Here is a 22008-nt window from a genome sequence, read left to right on the forward strand (position 1 = left end):
GCGAACCACACGAAGCAGACGACAACATGGATCCAAACAAAAACACCATCTCTCCATTTTATTCTTCAACAAGCCAGTCACTCACAACTCAACATATTTCACTCGCAACTTTTTAATTCACGAACAAAAATCTTTCCAAACACCACTTTGTAAACAACAATCGAACATTTTCCTATACCCAAGCAGACGACAGAATAACAAGTAATACAAACTCATATCACGCGACCGCCCATACCGAACTCTATACGTCCTACTCGTCTGATAACTGAGCGAATAATACGCCGCTTCAAGCCTGAGTGTGTGTTAAGCCCTGTTTGTTACCGTATAACGACTATAGTGGAAACTAAAGCATACACAATAGAAAGCCGTAGACAGGCCGTCTCTCTTCGAACAAAACGGTAAAAACACATTAAAGAACTATTTACACGAACCAATTGTAGCAAAATAGTATTTAAATCACATATTATACACGCATACATGATTCATCGGTCAAATATTTATAATTGAAGTACTTTTCTTTTTAAGAAAGATTAGTCGTATTAAAATTTGTGATGGAATAATGCTGTTAAAACACGATTCATTTCCTGAAAATAGTCCATTAAAATGGTACTTACAAACAAGGGCTGACTGAAAAGTTCTAAGCCTGATAGGATAGATTAATTGGGATGGAATAAACTTTTGCTGCCGATAAGTACAATCACTGATAATTATTGTCTTCGTATCGGACGATCTTGTGGACTAACCAATTTAAATCACCAGAAATGGACAAAACTGGCTATAGGGCAGTCATCAAGTACCTGCAACTGAAAGGACTAACCCCAACATAGACACATGTCGACACGGTCTCCACTTAAGGGGAATTTGCCCCTTCCTTTTATAGGGTAAAGAAGTGGGCTTCACAGAGCCTTGATAATGGCAACCATTCAAGAAAACATTACGCGGGTGCAACACATGGTGACGGCTGATCGGCGATTGACCATTCGACATATTGCCAGCGTTGTGGGCATCTCTCATGAGAGAGTTGACCACATTATTGCCAACGAATTAGGAATGGCAAAATTTCTGCAAGATGGGTGCAAAAGCTCTTGATTCTGCGCCGTTTTGAAGCAGATCCTGATAATGTTTTGTCCAGATGTGTATCCATAGATGAGACCCGTTTCCAAAACGAAAAAAGGAGCTAGTCGGTCGTCATTATCCTAGCAATAATGACGTCATGTCAGCTGTGAACGACTTTTTCAGGGTGGCTGAAGAACATGTCTTCCTGACCGGCATCCAGGCCTTGCAACATCGTTGGCAAAAGTGTGTACATCTCAAAGGGGACTATGCAGAAAAATAAAGGGAACCCATTGACTTTGTACAGGTCATTCACAGATATACTTAGAAGTTTTCAGCTAGCCCTGAACATTCAGCTATTTTATTATAAATATTATATTGTGTTTTCTTAAAGATAGTCCTGGGCCCTTATTAACGAAAACTTAAACTAAGTTACAACCGAAATTTTAAGAAATACTGCAACTTCATTGGATATATGCAAATTGATTTTACTGGTCAGCCAATTGAATTGCAGTATTTCTTAAAATTTCGATTGTATCTTAGTTTAAGTTTTCGTGAATAAGGGTCCAGATACATTTTATGGAGAAAAAAAATCTTTCCAGAATTTTGGAAAATGAAAACGGTACATAAGGTCTAGTTATTTTTTGCTGATTATATTGCTATCATTGTTTTATGGCGAAACTCCCTTTCGGAAAATATACCTAAACAATTTCCATTGACCATTTTACAAATGAAATGGGGTTTAATGTCCTACTTTTCTGTCTTAGTCGGATTTATGAAGAGTGGCATACGTCCCACAGAGTGCTATGGAGAAATTCTACCCGAACGTTGCAGCCTACCGGCTCTGTCAAAAGTTCTTTTACGTGTACGACTCCAACATGTACATGTGACCTATGTTTTTCGTCCATACCGAACGACCCAACACTGTTCTTGATCAGACACCCCCCCCCCCCCCTTCCTGCACCACCCTGGCTTTGACTTATAAGAGAACACCCGATGTCAGCCCGTCTTGAAGATTGTTCAGGCGTTCACAGAGACTGACACACGACCGTTTAGCAGTAAAAAGTTGCCCAGTAAAATTGACTGAGGTCGATTTTATTTTCGACAAGGATTCAATAGGACGATTCCTGAACGTACAGGGCGAGTGTAATGAGACCTACGTTCAGAGCTGAACTACAACTGGGGCGAAACAACACGCCTGACTCGTGCACTCAGAGGGGGGTGGGGGTGAGAGGCTGAGTGGTTTAACGCGTGCACGTTGGATTACAAGGTCTGTGGTTTCGATTCCGTAATTGAACCGTATGTTAGTCTCCAAATGACTTAGTCTCTCTCATAGAAAGACCTGCAATAGGCAGATTTAGCTCTTCCATAATGTATGTAGCCTCTAAGATCCATAACGAAATGAAATGAAATGGGATTTAACGAACTACTGCGCCGAATGCGCAAATAGAGACGGACATACATCATGCAGTGTCCTCTCCGGTTTTCTCCGGGCCCTCCGGTTTCGAGTGGACATTAAGGCCCATCTCTCTCTCTCTCTCTCTCTCTCACTCTCTCTCTTTCTCTCTCCCCTACACACTGGCTAACTTCACGGACAGCGGCACTACTTTTATTTCGATTGCTCAGACAGCGACGCTGTACGACCAAGGGTTATTTACGCGCACGCCAAGGTGTACACAGAACATCTGTTTTCCACCAAACCGAATAACTAGACACTGTTCCCTGTCACCCACCCCCTTCCTGCACCACTCACAGTGGCAAACTACGCGCTGGAAAACTAGACACTGTTCCCTGTCACCCCCTCCCCTTCCTGCACCACTCACAGTGGCAAACTACGCTGGAATATCCCAGGAAATTTTCTCGGTCAACACCGGGATCGAACTCAAACTCTCCTGATAAGTGAGCCAACGTCCTGCTTACTGAGCGATTGTGGCTCCATACACTCATGATAGCTGCGGTAACTCAGTGAGTAAGACGTTGGTCCACTAACCTGGAGGTCTAGTTCATCGGGATTCCCCCTTGTCAGTGGTGCAGGGTGGAGGCCTGGCAAGGGACAGCGTATAGGCATTCAGATCGGTGTGCACCCAAAAGACCCCTTGAGAGTTGGAATTCGATATAAGAGTAGACCGTAGCGCCGCTGTCCGGACAAAATTTCCCTTATAGCACAATGCCAAACCCTGACAATAAGAGTCCATGTTGGAAAATACCAAAGAACTTTTACAGTTAACTCCTGGATCGAACCGGAGCCGACTGTTTAGTAAGCCAGCCTCTTACACACATATCCATCGTGGCTCACTTTAGATCAAATTATTTAATAATATCAGCACATATTATACTCAAATCATTCTGGCGTCAGGAATATTTGAACTTAAAGAACATTTCTCACATATTCTCAAATTATCCGGCCTGGAACCAGATCAGATGACCCTTTTAGACGTTAGAAAATTTTCATTAATTTTTATTATATCCAGAATTATAATTTATTAGAAAAAGAATAGTAAGAGTTAGAATTTGTAAGAATTAGAATTGATAAGCATTGATATAAGAATCAGACATTATAAAAGTAAGAATTTGTAAGAATTAGAACAGATAAGAATTGAGATTTTAAGAACAAGAATTTGTAACAATTAAAAATGTTAAGAGGTACATTTAGTAAGAAATAGAATAGATAAAAGCAGGAATTTGTAAGAATTCAAACAAATAAGAATCAAAATTTGTAAGAATTAGAATAGGTAAGAGGTGGAATTTGTAAGAATTAGAACAAACAAGAATTAGAACTTTACAATATGAATATAAATTTGAATATAGATAAGAATTAGAATTGTCAAGACTTAGAACTTGTAACAATAATATAAGCATTAACCGAAATGAAATGAAATGAAATGGGGTTTAACGTCCGAACTACAGTGTGCTATGATGGAAATTTTACCCGGACAGCGGCACTACGGCCTACTCTTATATCGATTTCCAACTGTTAAGGGGTCTTTTACGTGCACGCAAATGTGTAGACGGGACCCATCCGAACAACTAGACAGCTATCCTTGCCATGCCCTCCGTCCTGCATCACTGACAAGGGGGAACCACGCGAGAAAATCTGGATGAACTTTCTCGGCCAATGAAAGGATCGAACACCCGACCTCCAGGCCAGCAAGCCAGCGTCTTGCCACCGGTTAATGACCCCCGATAACCATTAACCATTGATAAGAATTTTTTTTCTTACCGTTTTATCTTTAGTTTTAGGATCATTTCAACATTAACTTCCAAATGAAGACAATAACTAGATAGATTGAACCGAATATCCAGAACTAAAGCCGTTATCATGTACTTCTTATAGTTGTTATTCGTTTTGAAATTACATTTATCGTCGGATATTATTCTTAATCCACCAGATCATTTAATCCAGGGGATGGCTGTTTCCTCTAAGTGTTCTCAAATCATTGGTTATCCGTACTCTTACAGGACTCCTATACAATCGAATAGATGTATTCCATCTGGTAATTTACAGACTAATAAAGGTATGCCCTCACAAAATACGCGGAGAAGAGTAGGGATCTTGGCATCGTGAAGAGGGGTGATCATTTATCGCGTCCACTGATTCCCTCCGTCCAAATTTCTGATCCGTCACAAACAGAAGTGACCATTTATAGTCACGAAATATCTTTCAGACCTTAATGTTGATATCCACATTTCTGATCCGTCACAAATAAAACCGATCATTTATCGCCCACAAATAAACTTTCATCCCCTTTATGTGGATATTTAAATTTCTTATTCCTCGCGATGAGAGGCGATAACTTGTCGACCTCCTGTCATTGGTGTTGATAGCCACATATATTTTGATCCGCTTAACAGAAAATCAATAGGTTTCGCCCTCTCGTTACCACGATATTCATGTCCACATTTTTGATCCATCACGACTAGGGGCGGTCATTTGTCGTCCACGAGTAATCATCGCCCAGCTCCTTGATACTGATATGTACATACATGTTGATCTGTTACAAACAGAATCGTCCATGAATAATCCCTCAGCTCCTTGATGTTGATGTCCACATACATTTCGACCTGTTACAAAAAGAAGCGATAACTTGTCGCTCATGACCAATCCCTCAGCTCCTTGATGTTGATATCCACATACAATTTTATCCGTTACAAGAAGCGATAAATTGTCGTGGACGAGTAGTCTCTGGATGTTGATATCCACATTTCTGATTAGTCACGATTAGAAACGACAACTAATTTCTCAATCCTTGTTGATGCCCACATACAATTCGATCCGTTACGTAAAGAAGCGATAAATTGTCGCCCATGAGTAATCGCTCAGCCCCTTGACGTTGATATCCACATACAATTTTATCCGTTACGAGAAGCAAACGTAGTTTCTGGATGTTGATATCCCCATTTTTGATTCGTCACGATTAGAAACGACAACTAATTTCTCAATTTTTGTTGATGCCCACATACAATTCGATCCGTTACGAAACGAAGCGACAACTTATCGTAGTCCTCTGATGATCTTTGACGTAAATATTCACAATTTCCTTCTATATGTCATATTTTCATAAACATGTAATGATAAACGAATAATGACATATACATACATATACTTGTCAGATTAATTTCCAAGCTGTTGCGATTTGCATTGTTCACTATGCTATTCAACTACCATCAGATAGCGCGACTTATTGTGAACACGGTGTGTTTGGACAATAATGCTAGTACGAATACAATGGCACGAAAACTATGTAATATTCTCTATTGTTTTCATGTATTCAATGTTGGTATTGTTGTTGTAAATTTATTGCTTGCAACTCGAGTTATCTTTTGTTCTGGTATATGAGGCGTATTGTGAACTATTCGATCAATTTAAGTTACATTATGGGAGAAGTGATATTATAAAACCTGTATAGAAATCTATGGTGATTAAAAGGGGGAGGGTAATTGATGTATTATTATTTTATATATTTATAAATATTATAAATATGATAATATTCATCTTGTCAATTCTCTTTAAACAATTGAAACTTGTTTGCTGAACATGTAACAAGGAGTTAAATCAGGCCACGGAGGTATCGGCATCAGCAGTATGTATATCTCTAACCCTGACCAGTTAGGTCCTGCTAGCACCAGTCCAAACGTATTGAACCTATGTACCCAAAAACGACGGTGACCGAAAGCGAGCGTCCACCCTTTATGAAATGAAATTGAATGGAGTTTAACGGCCTACTGTTCTGCCCCCACTCGGCTAATGAGAGAAATGAGGTTTAACGTCCACTCGACACATACTAGGTCATTTCGGGAATAACACATGGTTCAATTTTATTTCAATAATTCGCTTTCGCGTAGGGGTCTTTAGCAGTGGGAGGAAACCGGAGGACATACAACAGGGGAATCGAAATCCCGCCAGTTGACTTAATGACAGACCGTATGATACAGCGCGTGCGTGCTAACCATTCGGCCATCCAACCCCCCTCTGGGCTAATGAAGACGGGTATACGCTATACAGTGTGCTATGACGGAAATTTTGACTGAACATCGGCGCTACGACCGACCTTGGCTTATATCGAATTTCTACTTCCAAGGAATCTTTTACGTGCACGCCAATGGGACCTCGGTTCTTCCTCCCATCTGAACGACTAGACAACTGTCCCTTGGCAAGCCATGCGTCCTGCACCACAGGGGACCTCCGTTCTAGCGAGCTTGCGTTTGACTCACTTAGCCACAACTTCCATGTGATATTTAACGTGATGTTAATGGTGTACACGGAGCCACATCACTAGCAATGGAGAACCAGGCTGAAAAATTCCGAGGAACTAACTCCACCAAAACCGGGATCGACCCTGAGACCTCCTCGTTAATGCGCCAGTAAGATCGAACTCGGAATTTCCACCTTAGTGAGCCAGGGTCATATCCACGGATGTACCGCAGACCCAATATACTATAACACGACGCACAGTATTGAACGTACATGTCAATAAAATTGAGTAGGCCTACGTCTGAACAATACCATTCAGTCGAAATTTTCGCTCTACAAATTCAACTATTTTCGGAAATGAATGAAATGAGGTTTAACGTACTATTATTTATTCGGATTGGACGAAAAACCGAGGTCTCGTGTATACATTGGAGTGAACGTAAAAGTTCCCTTGGCAGTTGGAATGCGATACAAAAGTAGGCCATAGTGCCACTACCCAGGCAAAATATTCTTCATAACACAATGTGTGGCGTATGATCGACTTCATTAGCCAAGTCGGAGCAGAACAGTGGGACGTTAAGCCCCATTTCATTTCCACTCAACGCAGGGATCGAACCCGAGCCCTCCAGGTTAGTGAACCAACGTTCACCCACTGAGCCACCAGCTATTTGTCTATGAAACTATACACTGTGTGTATTTTGAAATAATTGTAACAAGTGATTCAGTTAATCAACAAGTTTAGTGTCGCTATTATACAACGGACCTTTTGTTCTCTCCCATGACTCAGATTAGATGGGATGAATACAGCTAGCGATATGGCTCCCCTTAAAAACCGTTCCCTTGTGTATTATACAATGGTCTGTTCTCTGCTAGTACCGCATTTTACTGCCAGTTTAAAACGTTTGGGCTTGTTTTCTTTCAATTGATTGAACGTAGAATTGAGTATTACCAACCCCATTGGAGGCCAGGTTTTGACCTAGAAGGTTTCTGGGGATTGAGTAATAACCAACATCATTGGTAGAAAAGAAGGAGATATCTTGAAAATTTCAGTCAAAATACTTCATTCTGAGCAACGTTTGGGCTGTTTGGAGAATAACGAAGTCTCGATTGTCATTGCTACTGTTGTTACGATAGTATCGATTATCCAGTTTCTAATTAAATCTTTAACTGCCAATCGTGTTTAAATCCGTTATAAATCTAGAGCATCCGATGGAATCGAGAGTTGATTATGATCTTTATAAGTTAATAATTGTCTAATTAAAGATACATTATGGGAGATTTTTATAGAGAATTGGCCATTCTTGCTATAACAGTTCAAAAGTAGATGATGAAAGAAGAATATAGTGAAATTTTCAGTCAAATTACTTTATTCTGAACATAGTTATCATCGTTGTAATATTTGACTAGAAATGGTAGTGAAATGTGCCTTCACCTTGGCTGATCGTTTGATTGACAGGCGTTAACTCCACCTACATATCTCGATTATCAAGTAAAGTTTTCAATGGCATGCGGAAACGCTCTACAGCGGCCTCGCTAAGTACACTCTATCATTTAGCCTCGATCTAACTGACGTATTCTCATCAGGATGCGCCATATTTGAATTAATTAATAAGTGAAATCTTATTTAAATCCGAGCTGTAGCCGAGCCATCCGTGGGTCTACAGAGTTGATTTTGGGCTTGTTGTTTAAATAAAGATCTAATTTATAATTTCTATAATATCTGAAGCCTAAATTAAGACTTGCAATAATCAGATTTTGCTCTTGCATAATGTATGTTTAATAACTTATATAACATATCAGACCTACAGAAAGACCTGCATGTATATTTAACAGACTATCTGCACACGGTATAAAAAAAAGTTAGCGTCACCCAAAATGTTTTGTTAGGGCTCTTTTTAAATCTAACGAATCGAAGCGGGGAAGATTTAAGTTTTGTTTTCTTAATTTAATGTAAAATGGTCAATTTGAGTATACGGAGTATAATCCGTATATTTGATGAAATGAAATGAAATGAAATGGGGTTTAACGTCCTACTGTTCTGCTCTTATGCTGGGCTAATGAAGACTGGCATACACCATACAGTGTGCTAGGAGGAAATTATTGCCCGGGCAGCGGCACTATCGCCTACTTTTATATCGAATTCCAACTGCCAAGGGATCTTTTACGTGCATTCCAATGTATACACGGGACCTCGGTTGTTCGTCTCATCCGAAGGACTAGACACCTGTCCTTGTCAAGCCCTCCGTCCTGCATCACTAACAAGGGGGAACCACGCCGGAAAATCTGGATGAACTTTCTCAACCAATGCAGGGATCGAACACCCGACCTCCAGGCTAGCGAGCCAGCGTCTTACCCACTTAGCCACGTGATCCCCTCCATATATTAGATATTGACTGAACAATGCAAATAAGACTTAATGGCTTTATTGGTGGCTAATTAAATCCCGATTCTGCTTTCGGCTGTTATAAAATGGACGCGAATCCTCCCAACACCCCCACCTATCTATAGATCATCCAGTATCAATTCCACTTGGAACTGGTTCTTCTTTTCCAGGCTTTTGTCACGCAGGATTCTCCAAGACAACACGAACACATGAATACCCGTGTACTTCTCTTTGACTCTGCCATTCATAGCGTACATAATAGACAATTCTATACTTCCATTCATTCTTCCTCGGTTGTCGATCACCAGATATGGAGACAGCCTATATTGTTCTAGCTCTTAATAAAACCACAAAAGAAATGTAGATGAACACAAACAGATAGTCTTTTGATCGCAGACCGTAAAATATCGAGTCAATACTCTGATATCATTTATTCTGTTCAGTAGAATATAATAATATAGTTTTAACATTTTAATGAATTGTATATTAATATCATTCAAATAATATACATTTCTATTGTACAAGATCTGTCATTGGATCAAGTGGTGTGGTTTCGATTCCGCGATTGAACCATATGTTAGTCCTCAGTGTGTGTCTCTATCCATATGGTTTAAACAATATTTATTTACCATATATTACATACTATATACAATACATAATAATTTATTTGGATTGGGAAACAAGCTATAAAGCTTATATTAATCCGTCTCCAGAATAATGAAACAAAATAAATTTGCATGAAAATTTTAATATATTACATAAAAAATATGTATAATATCGGGTCATTACTGTCACCGTGGCATCATTATGTTCAACGTGTGTCCTCATCCTCTGGGAGGGGCGGGGTGGGAGCGGGGTAGGGGGTGGGTGGTGGTCGTTTAGGGTTTTTAATCGACTACATCACTACTTTATCAGTTTGAATCTTTTTGTAGCACTAATATACGAATGAACAATTTCAAAACATTCCGGTTCTCACAATCGTTTACGTTCGGGCATCCGTCAAGAATTGCTGAAATATTGTGGAAATGGTAGGGGAGTTTATCGATGGTACGGATTCGTTCTTCCTTGTACAGTGGGCAAAAAAAGAAAAAGTGTTCAATATTTTCCATGTAGTAGCCACACTTACATGAAGGATTTTCGGAGACATATGGCGGCTGGGGTGGGGTCTAGTGGTTTAATGCTTGCGCGTAGAATCACAAGGTCTGTCATTCAGTGAATACCCTGCTTGTACGTGACAAGTAGTAAAGTCGCCTGTCCTACTCCGTGGGTTTTCCCCAGGTCCTTCGGTTTTCTCCCAGTGCTAAAGACCCCTACGCGTAAGCGAATTATTGAAATAAAATTGAACCAGATGTTAGTCGAGAAATGATCTGATATTATTACCATTCAAATAAGAATTACATTAAACATACATTTCTATTTCACATCAGTGCAGTTTGGTTGCCACATAACAAGGGGTGGTGTTGGCTATTTTTAGTATCAACATAGTTTAGAGCGGGTTGACATATACTGTTGGTTTTTGACCCATTTAACAAAGTGTATTCTTCCGGGATGATTGGACTGATGTTTGTCGCTTTGTTGTAACTATTGGATCGAATTAAGACAATTTAAAGGACTTTAAATAACATGGAATATAGATAAGTATACGAACTGGGTTACAATTGCATAGTACATGTATATTCACTATGCAGGGATATAAACAAAGACGAAAGTAAAACGGTGTATAAACTTTGTGATTATGATATACAGCGTGCTTCACATATGACACGAAATGACTAACACTCTGTTCATTGTCAATAATAATCTTGTAAATGCTTGATATACGTTTAATTGCCATTGCTTGTCTACGAAATACCCCTAGGTGGAAGCGAGCGTAGAGTCCCAGAAGAAGTTTTTGTGATTCATTTTAAAATCGGATTATAGGATTTAACCATGGATTGGATTTACATGTTGTTGTTAACGTGCTTCTCTATGATATCTCATCTGGTAGTATCAAGCGATGATTGTGGGTGTGACGATAATCCGGAGGTGGTTAAACTTTACCGTCATGACCTTCCAAGCAATCTCTCCGGCGTGGATGTGTTTTATGACGTTGATTTGTCAATTGACTCTATAACAGATTTACAAACTTTATTGTCATCTTCATTAACGTCAATACGACATCATATAATACATTTAGATTTAAGTTATAATCATATCCAACAGGTTCAAAGGTCATTCTTTACGGCCTTACCGAAACTAAGAAGTATCCTGTTATCTTCTAATAATATTTCCTCTTTAGACAAGGACGTCTTTATGGATGCCAAATGTTTACAAACAATAGACATAAGTGGAAACCATATTAAACAGCTACCCTCAGGATTATTGGGGAGACAAGGCGAGGTGCTGAGGATTAAGACATTTGATGCTTCGCGGAATCAGATAAGTTTCATGGGATCGGAACTGTTTCATGAAGGTTTAGTTTATCTGAAAAACGTTGACATTTCTTTTAATAATTTGGAGTATTTCGACTCTTGGCCTTATAGAACCAGGTCTATAAACCCTATAGGTTGTTCTATAGATTTAGATCTATCATCATTAAGTTTCAATTTCATATCCACCGAGGGATATACATTCAATTTGTCACATAACAACATATCGTATTTCAGAAAAGCTGTTGGAATGGAACCGGGGCAACAGAAGAATTTTAAAGTTGATCTAACTTTTAACAACCTTCAAGATTTCGCAGGTTGTATTAAGGCATTAAATGCTAATACGCCATCGGATTTAGCAATTTTACGTCTAGAATTAAAAAATAATCCGTGGTTTTGTGATTGTTCACTTTACATTATTGCTCATAAAGTGCATAACAGCGTCTACACAGACCAAGCCAGAGAATATCTTTATTGCCAAGATCCACCAGATCTACAAAACAGATCATTCGGTTATTTAATGGAAAATACGGATAAATTAATTTGCAATATAAGTAAGGATTGTCCTATGGGATGTTTATGTCAGGATCGGCCTGCAGAGAGTTTATTAGCAGTTGACTGCAGTATGGTCAAAAATCTAACAGAACTACCAGACCGACTACCAAAATACCCACGGATTTCTTTAAATGTTTCTGGCAATCAGATAGAAAAAATAGTCACAAGAAGGTACGCTCATGCTTTAACTCGATTGGATGTTTCTCATAATAGACTAACATCCATCCATCCTAAATTCTTTGATGACAGTAAAATATTGAAATTCGTAGATATAAGTAACAATTTCCTCACTTCTTTGCCTATCACATTGCGAAATCTAAGATTACCGTTATCTGATGTTCGAGTAGAGAACAATTCTTTAGTCTGTTCTTGTGACACTTTGTGGATGAATGAATGGTTAAAGGAAATAAACGGAAATAATTTGACATGTACTGTGGATGGTAATGTACAGTATATACATTCAGTTACATACAATAGTCTAACATGTTATAGAGACAAACTATTAATAGCCTGCTTTTTTTTAGGCTGTTTATTATCTGTAATTATTATATCTGTCGTAGTGGTTTATAAATGGAAATATGAAACGAGCGTTCTATTGTATCATATATTTAGAGTTCGACCCTTTGATAAACCGAAACAAGAAAAACCATTGGATATTCAGGAGGTCGAACCAGTCTTTACTACTGATGTATATATTTCGTCAAACAGACAAAATCTTAAAATAATAGGCTGGGTTACAAAAAAGCTTTTACCTAAACTAGAGAACTTTAAAAAGACGTGTTATTATCCGCCTAAAGATGACATCCCTGGTGATAGTATAGCAGACGTGATTACCAACGCCATGGCATCTAGTAGGAATATTCTAGTTATTCTAGATGATAGTGAGTTAGACAGGGAATGGTGTATGGAAGAATTTTATATGGGGCATCAAATTGCTGGTAAAGTTATTCTCGTGCTTTTTGACAGTCCAACAAAATTTGAAGACATTGAAACTGAACCAATAAAAACTTATATAAACCGACAAGATTATATTCAAATCAATCATAAACTATTTTGGCATAAATTAGAATATGAACTGTCAAAGGCGAAATAAGTTACGGTAGATATTTATCACGTATAAGGCAAATAGTTAACCTTTTGGTTGAACCCAGTAGAAATATTCGATAAAGTTTGTGGAGTTTTTTAAAAGGAAAGTTGATAAACGCTCTCAAGAGACAGAGAGCGAGAGAGAGAGAGAGAGATGGGGTTTAACGTCCACTCGGCACCAAACTACGTCATTTCGAGACTAACATATGTTTCAATTTTGTTTCAATAATTCGGTTGCGCGAAGGGTTTTTTAGCAGTGGGAGGAAACCGGAGGACCTGGAGAAAACCCACGTGGTTGGACAGGCGACCCTACTCCTTGCCACGTACAACCAGGGAATCGAAACTACGCCAGTTGACTCAATGACAGACCTCATGATACAGCGCGCACGTGCTAACCATTCGGCCATTTTATCAAGAATACTGCTTGTAAGATCGATTGAAATCTATTGTTTTTAAAATTAGTTTTAAACATGCCTGCCTCATAGTTCATAGTTTAACAATCATCTCTTGTCCGTAATTGCGGTCCGTCTTCATTAGCCCAGTTTAGGAGCAGAACAGTAGGACGTTAAACCCCATTTCATTTCCGTAATTCAGTAAATAGAATTAATAATGTTTTCACTTTCTGTTCTTTGTCCAAACCTGAAAATTTATAATAATTTACATAAACTAAAATATGAACACAGAAATGACATGAAATTAAATGGGGTTTAACGTCCTACTGTTCTGCTCCGAATTGGGCTAATACAGTGTGCTATGAGGGAAATATTGCCCGGACAGCGGCATTACGGCCTACTCTTATATCGAATTATAACTGTCAAGGGATCTTTTACGTGCACGCTAATGTGTACACGGGACCTCGGTTTATCGTCCCATCCGAACGACTAGACAGCTGCCCTTGTCAGGCCCTCCGTCCTGCATCACTGACAAGGGGGAACCACGCCGGAAAATCTGGATGAACTTTCTCGGCCAATGCAGGGATCGAACACCCGACCTCCAGGCTAGCGAGCCAGCGTCTTATCCACTTAGACTAAAGTACAGCTTAAATTGTCAACATTATCGGGGTCAGTTAGATGTCTTTAACAGTGGGAGGAAACCGGGGGACCCGCAGAAAACCCATTAGGCTAGACAGGCGACCCTACTCCTTGTCACGTGCAAGTGGGAGTTCGAAACAACGCCACTTGACTTAATGGCAGACCAAAAATAGATATACACGTATAGTTAAAAATAGATATGTGATGTAATAGGTAAATCATGAATATTTTATATATTTAAACATACATTATGCAAGAGCTAAATCTGTTTATTGCAGGTCTTTCTTTTAACTATTATAGTGAGAACTGCCAACTCGTTATCTAATTTCCCATAATGTATCTTTAACTTACCCTTATAGGACCAATGCGTGATTGTATGTATTTATATTAAAAGGTATTCCGATGTATATAGAAATGATTTACGTTTTAAAGAAATGATATTACATATTACAATTTCTATAGATTAGAATACAATATTTATAACAATATTATAATTTAGTTATTAAGTATTATATAAATGAAATTGTAGATATAAAAATATGTTCTTCTATTTTTGTGTGTCTTTTATATGAAAAGCTATTCCAATGTATATAGAAATACTTTAGCTTTAAAGAAATGATATATTACATATTATAATTTCTATAGATTACAGTACAGTATTTATAACAATATTATATATTTTAGTTATTAAATATTATATAAATGAAATTGTAGATATAAAGTATGTTCTTCTATTTTCTTGTTATTTTTTTTTTATATCAGTTTTTTTTCAAATGCTAAACATTAAACATACATTTCTATTTCACATGAGTGTAGTTTGGTTGCCACATGACAAGGAGTAGGGTCGCCTGTCCAACCTCGTGGGTATACTCTGGGTCCTACGGTTTCCTCCCACTTCTAAATAAATACCCCTACGCGCAAGTGATTAATGGAAATAATCTGTTTGGTGTTGAGTGGACATTACCCACATCTCTCTCTCTCTCTCCCCTCTCTCTCTCTCTCTCTCTCTCTGGGGGTTAGATGGCCGAATGGTTAGCACGTGCGCGGTGTCTCATAAGGTCTGTCTTTGAGTCAACTGGCGTGGTTTCGACAAAGAGTAAGGTCGCCTGCCCTCCCACTGCTAAAGACAATTGAATCATGTGTTAGTCCCGAAATGACCTAGTTTGTGTCCAATTCTCTCCCATTCCATTTCATTTCTTTTCAGACAGTTATACTACAGAACGGCATCATACCAACCAAATTGTCAACAGATCATTACTGATTGTTAAATTACTTTACTCTCTCTCTCCGCGAACTGGAACATCATAACAGGGCCAATTTTATCTATTTTTAATATCAACATAATGTAGAGCGGGTTGACATATATGTATCCTGCTGACCCATTTGACGCATTACGTACTAGAGTTTTAACAAGTTTATTCTTCCGGGATGATATTGGACTCATGTTTGTTTAATTCACTGTATGTGCCTTTGTTGTAACTATTGGATCTAATTAAGACAATTTAAAAGACTTTAATTTGATGTTAAATAGCCTGGAATATAGATAAGTATACGAACTGGGTTACAATTGCATAGTACATGTATATTCACTATGCAGGGATATAAACAAAGACGGAAGTAAATAAGAAACCATACGTTGAGTATGGACACAGATCACCAAATATTCCTACGCCGCCTACGCCGTCCAAAGCTATTTTTAGTCTTCCTCTCCCTTTTCCTTTTTCCCCCTTTTGCATGGCGATTTTTGTTGACTTTTTGGTGTAGAATCCAGGAAAAGGGTTTGAAAATACATTTTCTGCCAGGTTTTGGTGAATATTCATAATTTTGATGCGGAAGGATACAAGAGTTGAGAGGTTGGTTAGGTTGAAATGTAGGGCCTGAAATTGCATGTTTATTTGTCTCTACTTCCAGCTTGTGTATCTCAAGTTTTTCATGAAGAACCTCATACGTGCTTTTGGGCAAGTGGTTGCCACATGTTGCTCCATCTGTGGTAGAAAGCGTTCTACCCAACGAAAATTTGGGAAAAGTTAGAGCCGGTCTAAGATACGAGAATTAACATTGGAGTCAATGGGGAAATCTTTAGTGATCTGTGTCCGTATAGTATAGTATATATAGTAACAAATTTATTATACAGAAATCAAGTGTTCGACAATTTACTATACCATACACGTTATGATTACTTTACAAACGATTCAACTTTTGTGAGGTGTATTAACTTTGTGATTATGATATACAGCGTGCTTCACATATGACACGAAATGGCTAACACTCTGTTCATTGTCAATAATAACCTTGTAAATGCTTGATATACGTTTAATTGCCATTGCTTGTCTACGAAATATCCCTAGGTGGAAGCGAGCGTAGAGTCCCAGAAGAAGTTTTTGTGATTCATTTTAAAATCGGATTATAGGATTTAACCATGGATTGGATTTACGTGTTGTTGTTAACGTGCTTCTCCATGATATCTCATCTGGTAGTATCAAGCGATGATTGTGGGTGTGACGATAATCCGGAGGTGGTTAAACTTTACCGTCATGACCTTCCAAGCAATCTCTCCGGCGTGGATGTGTTTTATGACGTTGATTTGTCAAATGACTCTATAACAGATTTACAAACTTTATTGTCATCTTCATTAACGTCAATACGACATCATATAATACATTTAGATTTAAGTTATAATCATATCCAACAGGTTCAAAGGTCATTCTTTACGGCCTTACCGAAACTAAGAAGTATCCTGTTATCTTCTAATAATATTTCCTCTTTAGACAAGGACGTCTTTATGGATGCCAAATGTTTACAAACAATAGACATAAGTGGAAACCATATTAAACAGCTACCCTCAGGATTATTGGGGAGACAAGGCGAGGTGCTGAGGATTAAGACATTTGATGCTTCGCGGAATCAAATAAGTTTCATGGGATCGGAACTGTTTCATGAAGGTTTAGTTTATCTGAAAAACGTTGACATTTCTTTTAATAATTTGGAGTATTTCGACTCTTGGCCTTATAGAACCAGGTCTATAAACCCTGGCGATGTATCAGGTTGTCCTATAGATTTAGATCTATCATCATTAAGTTTCAATTTCATATCCACCGAGGGATATACATTCAATTTGTCACATAACAACATATCGTATTTCAGAAAAGCTGTTGGAATGGAACCGGGGCAACAGAAGAATTTTAAAGTTGATCTAACTTTTAACAATCTTCAAGATGCAGCAGGTTGTATTAAGGCATTAAATGCTAATACGCCATCGGATTTAGCAATTTTACGCCTAGAATTAAAAAATAATCCGTGGTTTTGTGATTGTTCACTTTACAATGTTGCTCATAATGTGCATAACAGCGTCTACACAGACCAAGCCAGAGAATATATTTATTGCCAAGATCCACCAGATCTACAAAACAGATCGTTCGGCTATTTAATGGAAAATACGGATAAATTAATTTGCAATATAAGTGAAGATTGTCCTATGGGATGTTTATGTCAGGATCGGCCTGCAGAGAGTTTATTAGCAGTTGACTGCAGTATGGTCAAAAATCTCACAGAACTACCAGACCGACTACCAAAATACCCACGGATTTCTTTAAATGTTTCTGGCAATCAGATAGAAAAAATAGTCACAAGAAGGTACGCTCATGCTTTAACTCGATTGGATGTTTCTCATAATAGACTAACATCCATCCATCCTAAATTCTTTGATGACAGTAAAATATTGAAATTCGTAGATATAAGTAACAATTTCCTCACTTCTTTGCCTATCACATTGCGAAATCTAAGATTACCGTTATCTGATGTTCGAGTAGAGAACAATTCTTTAGTCTGTTCTTGTGACACTTTGTGGATGAATGAATGGTTAAAGGAAATAAACGGAAATAATTTGACATGTACTGTGGATGGTAATGTACAGTATATACATTCAGTTACATACAATAGTCTAACATGTTATAGAGACAAACTATTAATAGCCTGCTTTTTTTTAGGCTGTTTATTATCTGTAATTATTATATCTGTCGTAGTGGTTTATAAATGGAAATATGAAACGAGTGTTCTATTGTATCATATATTTGGAGTTCGACCCTTTGATAAACCGAAACAAAAAAAACCATTCGATATTCAGGAGGTCGAACCAGTCTTTACTACTGATGTATATATTTCGTCAAACAGACAAAATCTTAAAATAATAGGCTGGGTTACAAAAAAGCTTTTACCTAAACTAGAGAACTTTAAAAAGACGTGTTATTATCCGCCTAAAGATGACATCCCTGGTGATAGTATAGCAGACGTGATTACCAACGCCATGGCATCTAGTAGGAATATTCTAGTTATATTAGATGATAGTATTTTAGACAGGGAATGGTGTATGGAAGAATTTTACATGGGGCATCAAATTGCTGGTAAAGTTATTCTCGTGCTTTTTGACAGTCCAACAAAATTTGAAGACATTGAAACTGAACCAATAAAAACTTATATAAACCGACAAGATTATATTCAAATCAATCATAAACTATTTTGGCATAAATTAGAATATGAACTGTCAAAGGCGAAATAAGTTACGGTAGATATTTATCACGTATAAGGCAAATAGTTAACCTTTTGGTTGAACCCAGTAGAAATATTCGATAAAGTTTGTGGAGTTTTTTAAAAGGAAAGTTGATAAACGCTCTCAAGAGACAGAGAGCGAGAGAGAGAGAGAGAGAGAGAGATGGGGTTTAACGTCCACTCGGCACCAAACTACGTCATTTCGAGACTAACATATGTTTCAATTTTGTTTCAATAATTCGGTTGCGCGAAGGGTTTTTTAGCAGTGGGAGGAAACCGGAGGACCTGGAGAAAACCCACGTGGTTGGACAGGCGACCCTACTCCTTGCCACGTACAACCAGGGAATCGAAACTACGCCAGTTGACTCAATGACAGACCTCATGATACAGCGCGCACGTGCTAACCATTCGGCCATTTAATCAAGAATACTGCTTGTAAGATCGATTGAAATCTATTGTTTTTAAAATTAGTTTTAAACATGCCTGCCTCATAGTTCATAGTTTAACAATCATCTCTTGTCCGTAATTGCGGTCCGTCTTCATTAGCCCAGTTTAGGAGCAGAACAGTAGGACGTTAAACCCCATTTCATTTCCGTAATTCAGTAAATTGAATTAATAATGTTTTCACTTTCTGTTCTTTGTCCAAACCTGAAAATTTATAATAATTTACATAAACTAAAATATGAACACAGAAATGACATGAAATGAAATGGGGTTTAACGTCCTACTGTTCTGCTCCGAATTGGGCTAATACAGTGTGCTATGAGGGAAATATTGCCCGGACAGCGGCATTACGGCCTACTCTTATATCGAATTATAACTGTCAAGGGATCTTTTACGTGCACGCTAATGTGTACACGGGACCTCGGTTTATCGTCCCATCCGAACGACTAGACAGCTGTCCTTGTCAGGCCCTCCGTCCTGCATCACTGACAAGGGGGAACCACGCCGGAAAATCTGGATGAACTTTCTCGGCCAATGCAGGGATCGAACACCCGACCTCCAGGCTAGCGAGCCAGCATCTTATCCACTTAGACTAAAGTACAGCTTAAATTGTCAACATTATCGGGGTCAGTTAGATGTCTTTAACAGTGGGAGGAAACCGGGGGACCCGCAGAAAACCCATTAGGCTAGACAGGCGACCCTACTCCTTGTCACGTGCAAGCGGGAGTTCGAAACCACGCCACTAGACTTAATGGCAGACCAAAAATAGATATACACGTATAGTTAAAAATAGATATGTGATGTAATAGGTAAATCATGAATATTTTATATATTTAAACATACATTATGCAAGAGCTAAATCTGTTTATTGCAGGTCTTTCTTTTAACTATTATAGTGAGAACTGCCAACTCGTTATCTAATTTCCCATAATGTATCTTTAACTTACCCTTATAGGACCAATGCGTGATTGTATGTATTTATATTAAAAGGTATTCCGATGTATATAGAAATGATTTACGTTTTAAAGAAATGATATTACATATTACAATTTCTATAGATTAGAATACAATATTTATAACAATATTATAATTTAGTTATTAAGTATTATATAAATGAAATTGTAGATATAAAAATATGTTCTTCTATTTTTGTGTGTCTTTTATATTAAAAGCTATTCCAATGTATATAGAAATACTTTAGCTTTAAAGAAATTATATATTACATATTATAATTTCTATAGATTACAGTACAGTATTTATAACAATATTATATATTTTAGTTATTAAATATTATATAAATGAAATTGTAGATATAAAGTATGTTCTTCTATTTTCTTGTTATTTTTTTTTATATCAGTTTTTTTTCAAATGCTAAACAGGTTGGGTTTACCTTTTTTAATACAGATTTACAGGGGTGGAACCAGGAAGTTTTGCAGGAGGGGGTTTGCCAGGTTCCTGTTAAGGAAATTTGACAGTTGACAATTACGTGGACATACATATACGGTGGCCCATATACGACTTTTAAATATTTTTTAGTTTTGGGTTTTGTTTTACATACACACTGAGAGAAATCCATCACACCGTTTGACGTCAGTTTTTATTATGAATTAATTGGATCATGTCTCGCGCTTTCAATGCCTATCCCATGCCATCATCTGATGATACGGGATAAAGCACAAGACCGTGACACTCATAAAAAGTGTTATTTCACATTTTTTTATGTAGCTGAGGAGGGGACGGGAGGTATATCCCCTACCCCTGGACCCACCCTTGATTTATTTTACAAAGACGATATTCACAAGTAAAAAATGGCTACTACTTGTGTAAGCGGTGTCTGCTAATTTCCACAGAGGTCGTTAGAATGGGCAACCACATCATTGGTTCCAGTTTGTATTGATTCTACCACAAGAGCGTGGCGAGTACGGGCAGTCCCGTGGTCGTTAGTATGGGCAACCAAATCATTAGTTCCAGTTTGTATTGATTCTGATATAAGGGCGTGGCGTGTACGGACAGTCCAGAATGGCACAAAAAATGTAGGGGTGGGGGGTGCGTGGTGGTGGGGGGATCTCCTTCCGCCTCTTGAAAAAAATTGTAGAATGATTAAATCGAAGGCCCATTTTCTAGTATATCTGAGAATATTTCTAAAAGGTAATTCGATGCGTCATTTCGCCGAATCAACCCACTCCATCCTTGAATCTACCTAGAATAAAGATCAAGTGAATAATGAGAGATGATCTAAATATTAATTTTATTTACTTCAGTGAAGGTTACGAAATATATATCTAAACATAAAGATATTTTTAAACATAAATGAAATGAAATGGGGTTTAACGTTTAACTGTTCTGCTCCTATACTGGGCTAATGAAGACGGGTATAAGACATACTGTGTGCTATGAGGAAAATTTTGCCCGGGCAGCGGCACTATAGCCTACTCTTATATCGAATTCCATCTGCGAAGGGATCGTTTACGTGCATTCCAATGTATACACGGGACCTCGGTTTTTCGTCTCATCCGAAGGACTAGACAGCAGTCCTTGTCAGGCCCTCCGTTCTGCGCCACTGACAAGGGGAAACCACGTCGGAAAATCCGGATGAACTTTCTCGGCCAATGCAGGGATCGAACCCCAGACCTCCAGGCTAGCGAGCCAGCGTCTTACCCACTAAGTCTCCAAATCGTCTTGACTGGGGTTTAACGTCCACTCGACACAAACTAGGTCATTCCGAGACTAACATATGGTTCAATTATATTTCAATAATTCGTTTGCGCATACGGGTCTTTAGCAGTGGGAGGAAACCTGGAGGACCTAGCG

The 22008-nt window shown here is 38.2% G+C and overlaps 2 protein-coding genes across 2 annotated transcripts; both read left to right on the top strand.

Annotated features, from left to right (window-relative positions):
* Positions 1-10674: 10674 nt before the first annotated feature.
* Positions 10675-20527, top strand: LOC126808634 (slit homolog 1 protein). Its single transcript, XM_050533528.2, has 2 exons — positions 10675-10844; positions 16415-20527. The coding sequence occupies exon 2, from the start codon at positions 16628-16630 to the stop codon at positions 18761-18763; it is 2136 nt and encodes a 711-aa protein (XP_050389485.2). The 5' UTR covers positions 10675-10844; positions 16415-16627; the 3' UTR covers positions 18764-20527.
* Positions 10842-14942, top strand: LOC130010519 (slit homolog 1 protein-like). Its single transcript, XM_056101899.1, has one exon. The coding sequence runs from the start codon at positions 11058-11060 to the stop codon at positions 13182-13184; it is 2127 nt and encodes a 708-aa protein (XP_055957874.1). The 5' UTR covers positions 10842-11057; the 3' UTR covers positions 13185-14942.
* Positions 20528-22008: the final 1481 nt, after the last annotated feature.

Source organism: Patella vulgata, chromosome 1, assembly GCF_932274485.2.
Source record: "Patella vulgata chromosome 1, xgPatVulg1.2, whole genome shotgun sequence".
Lineage (NCBI taxonomy): Eukaryota > Metazoa > Mollusca > Gastropoda > Patellidae > Patella > Patella vulgata.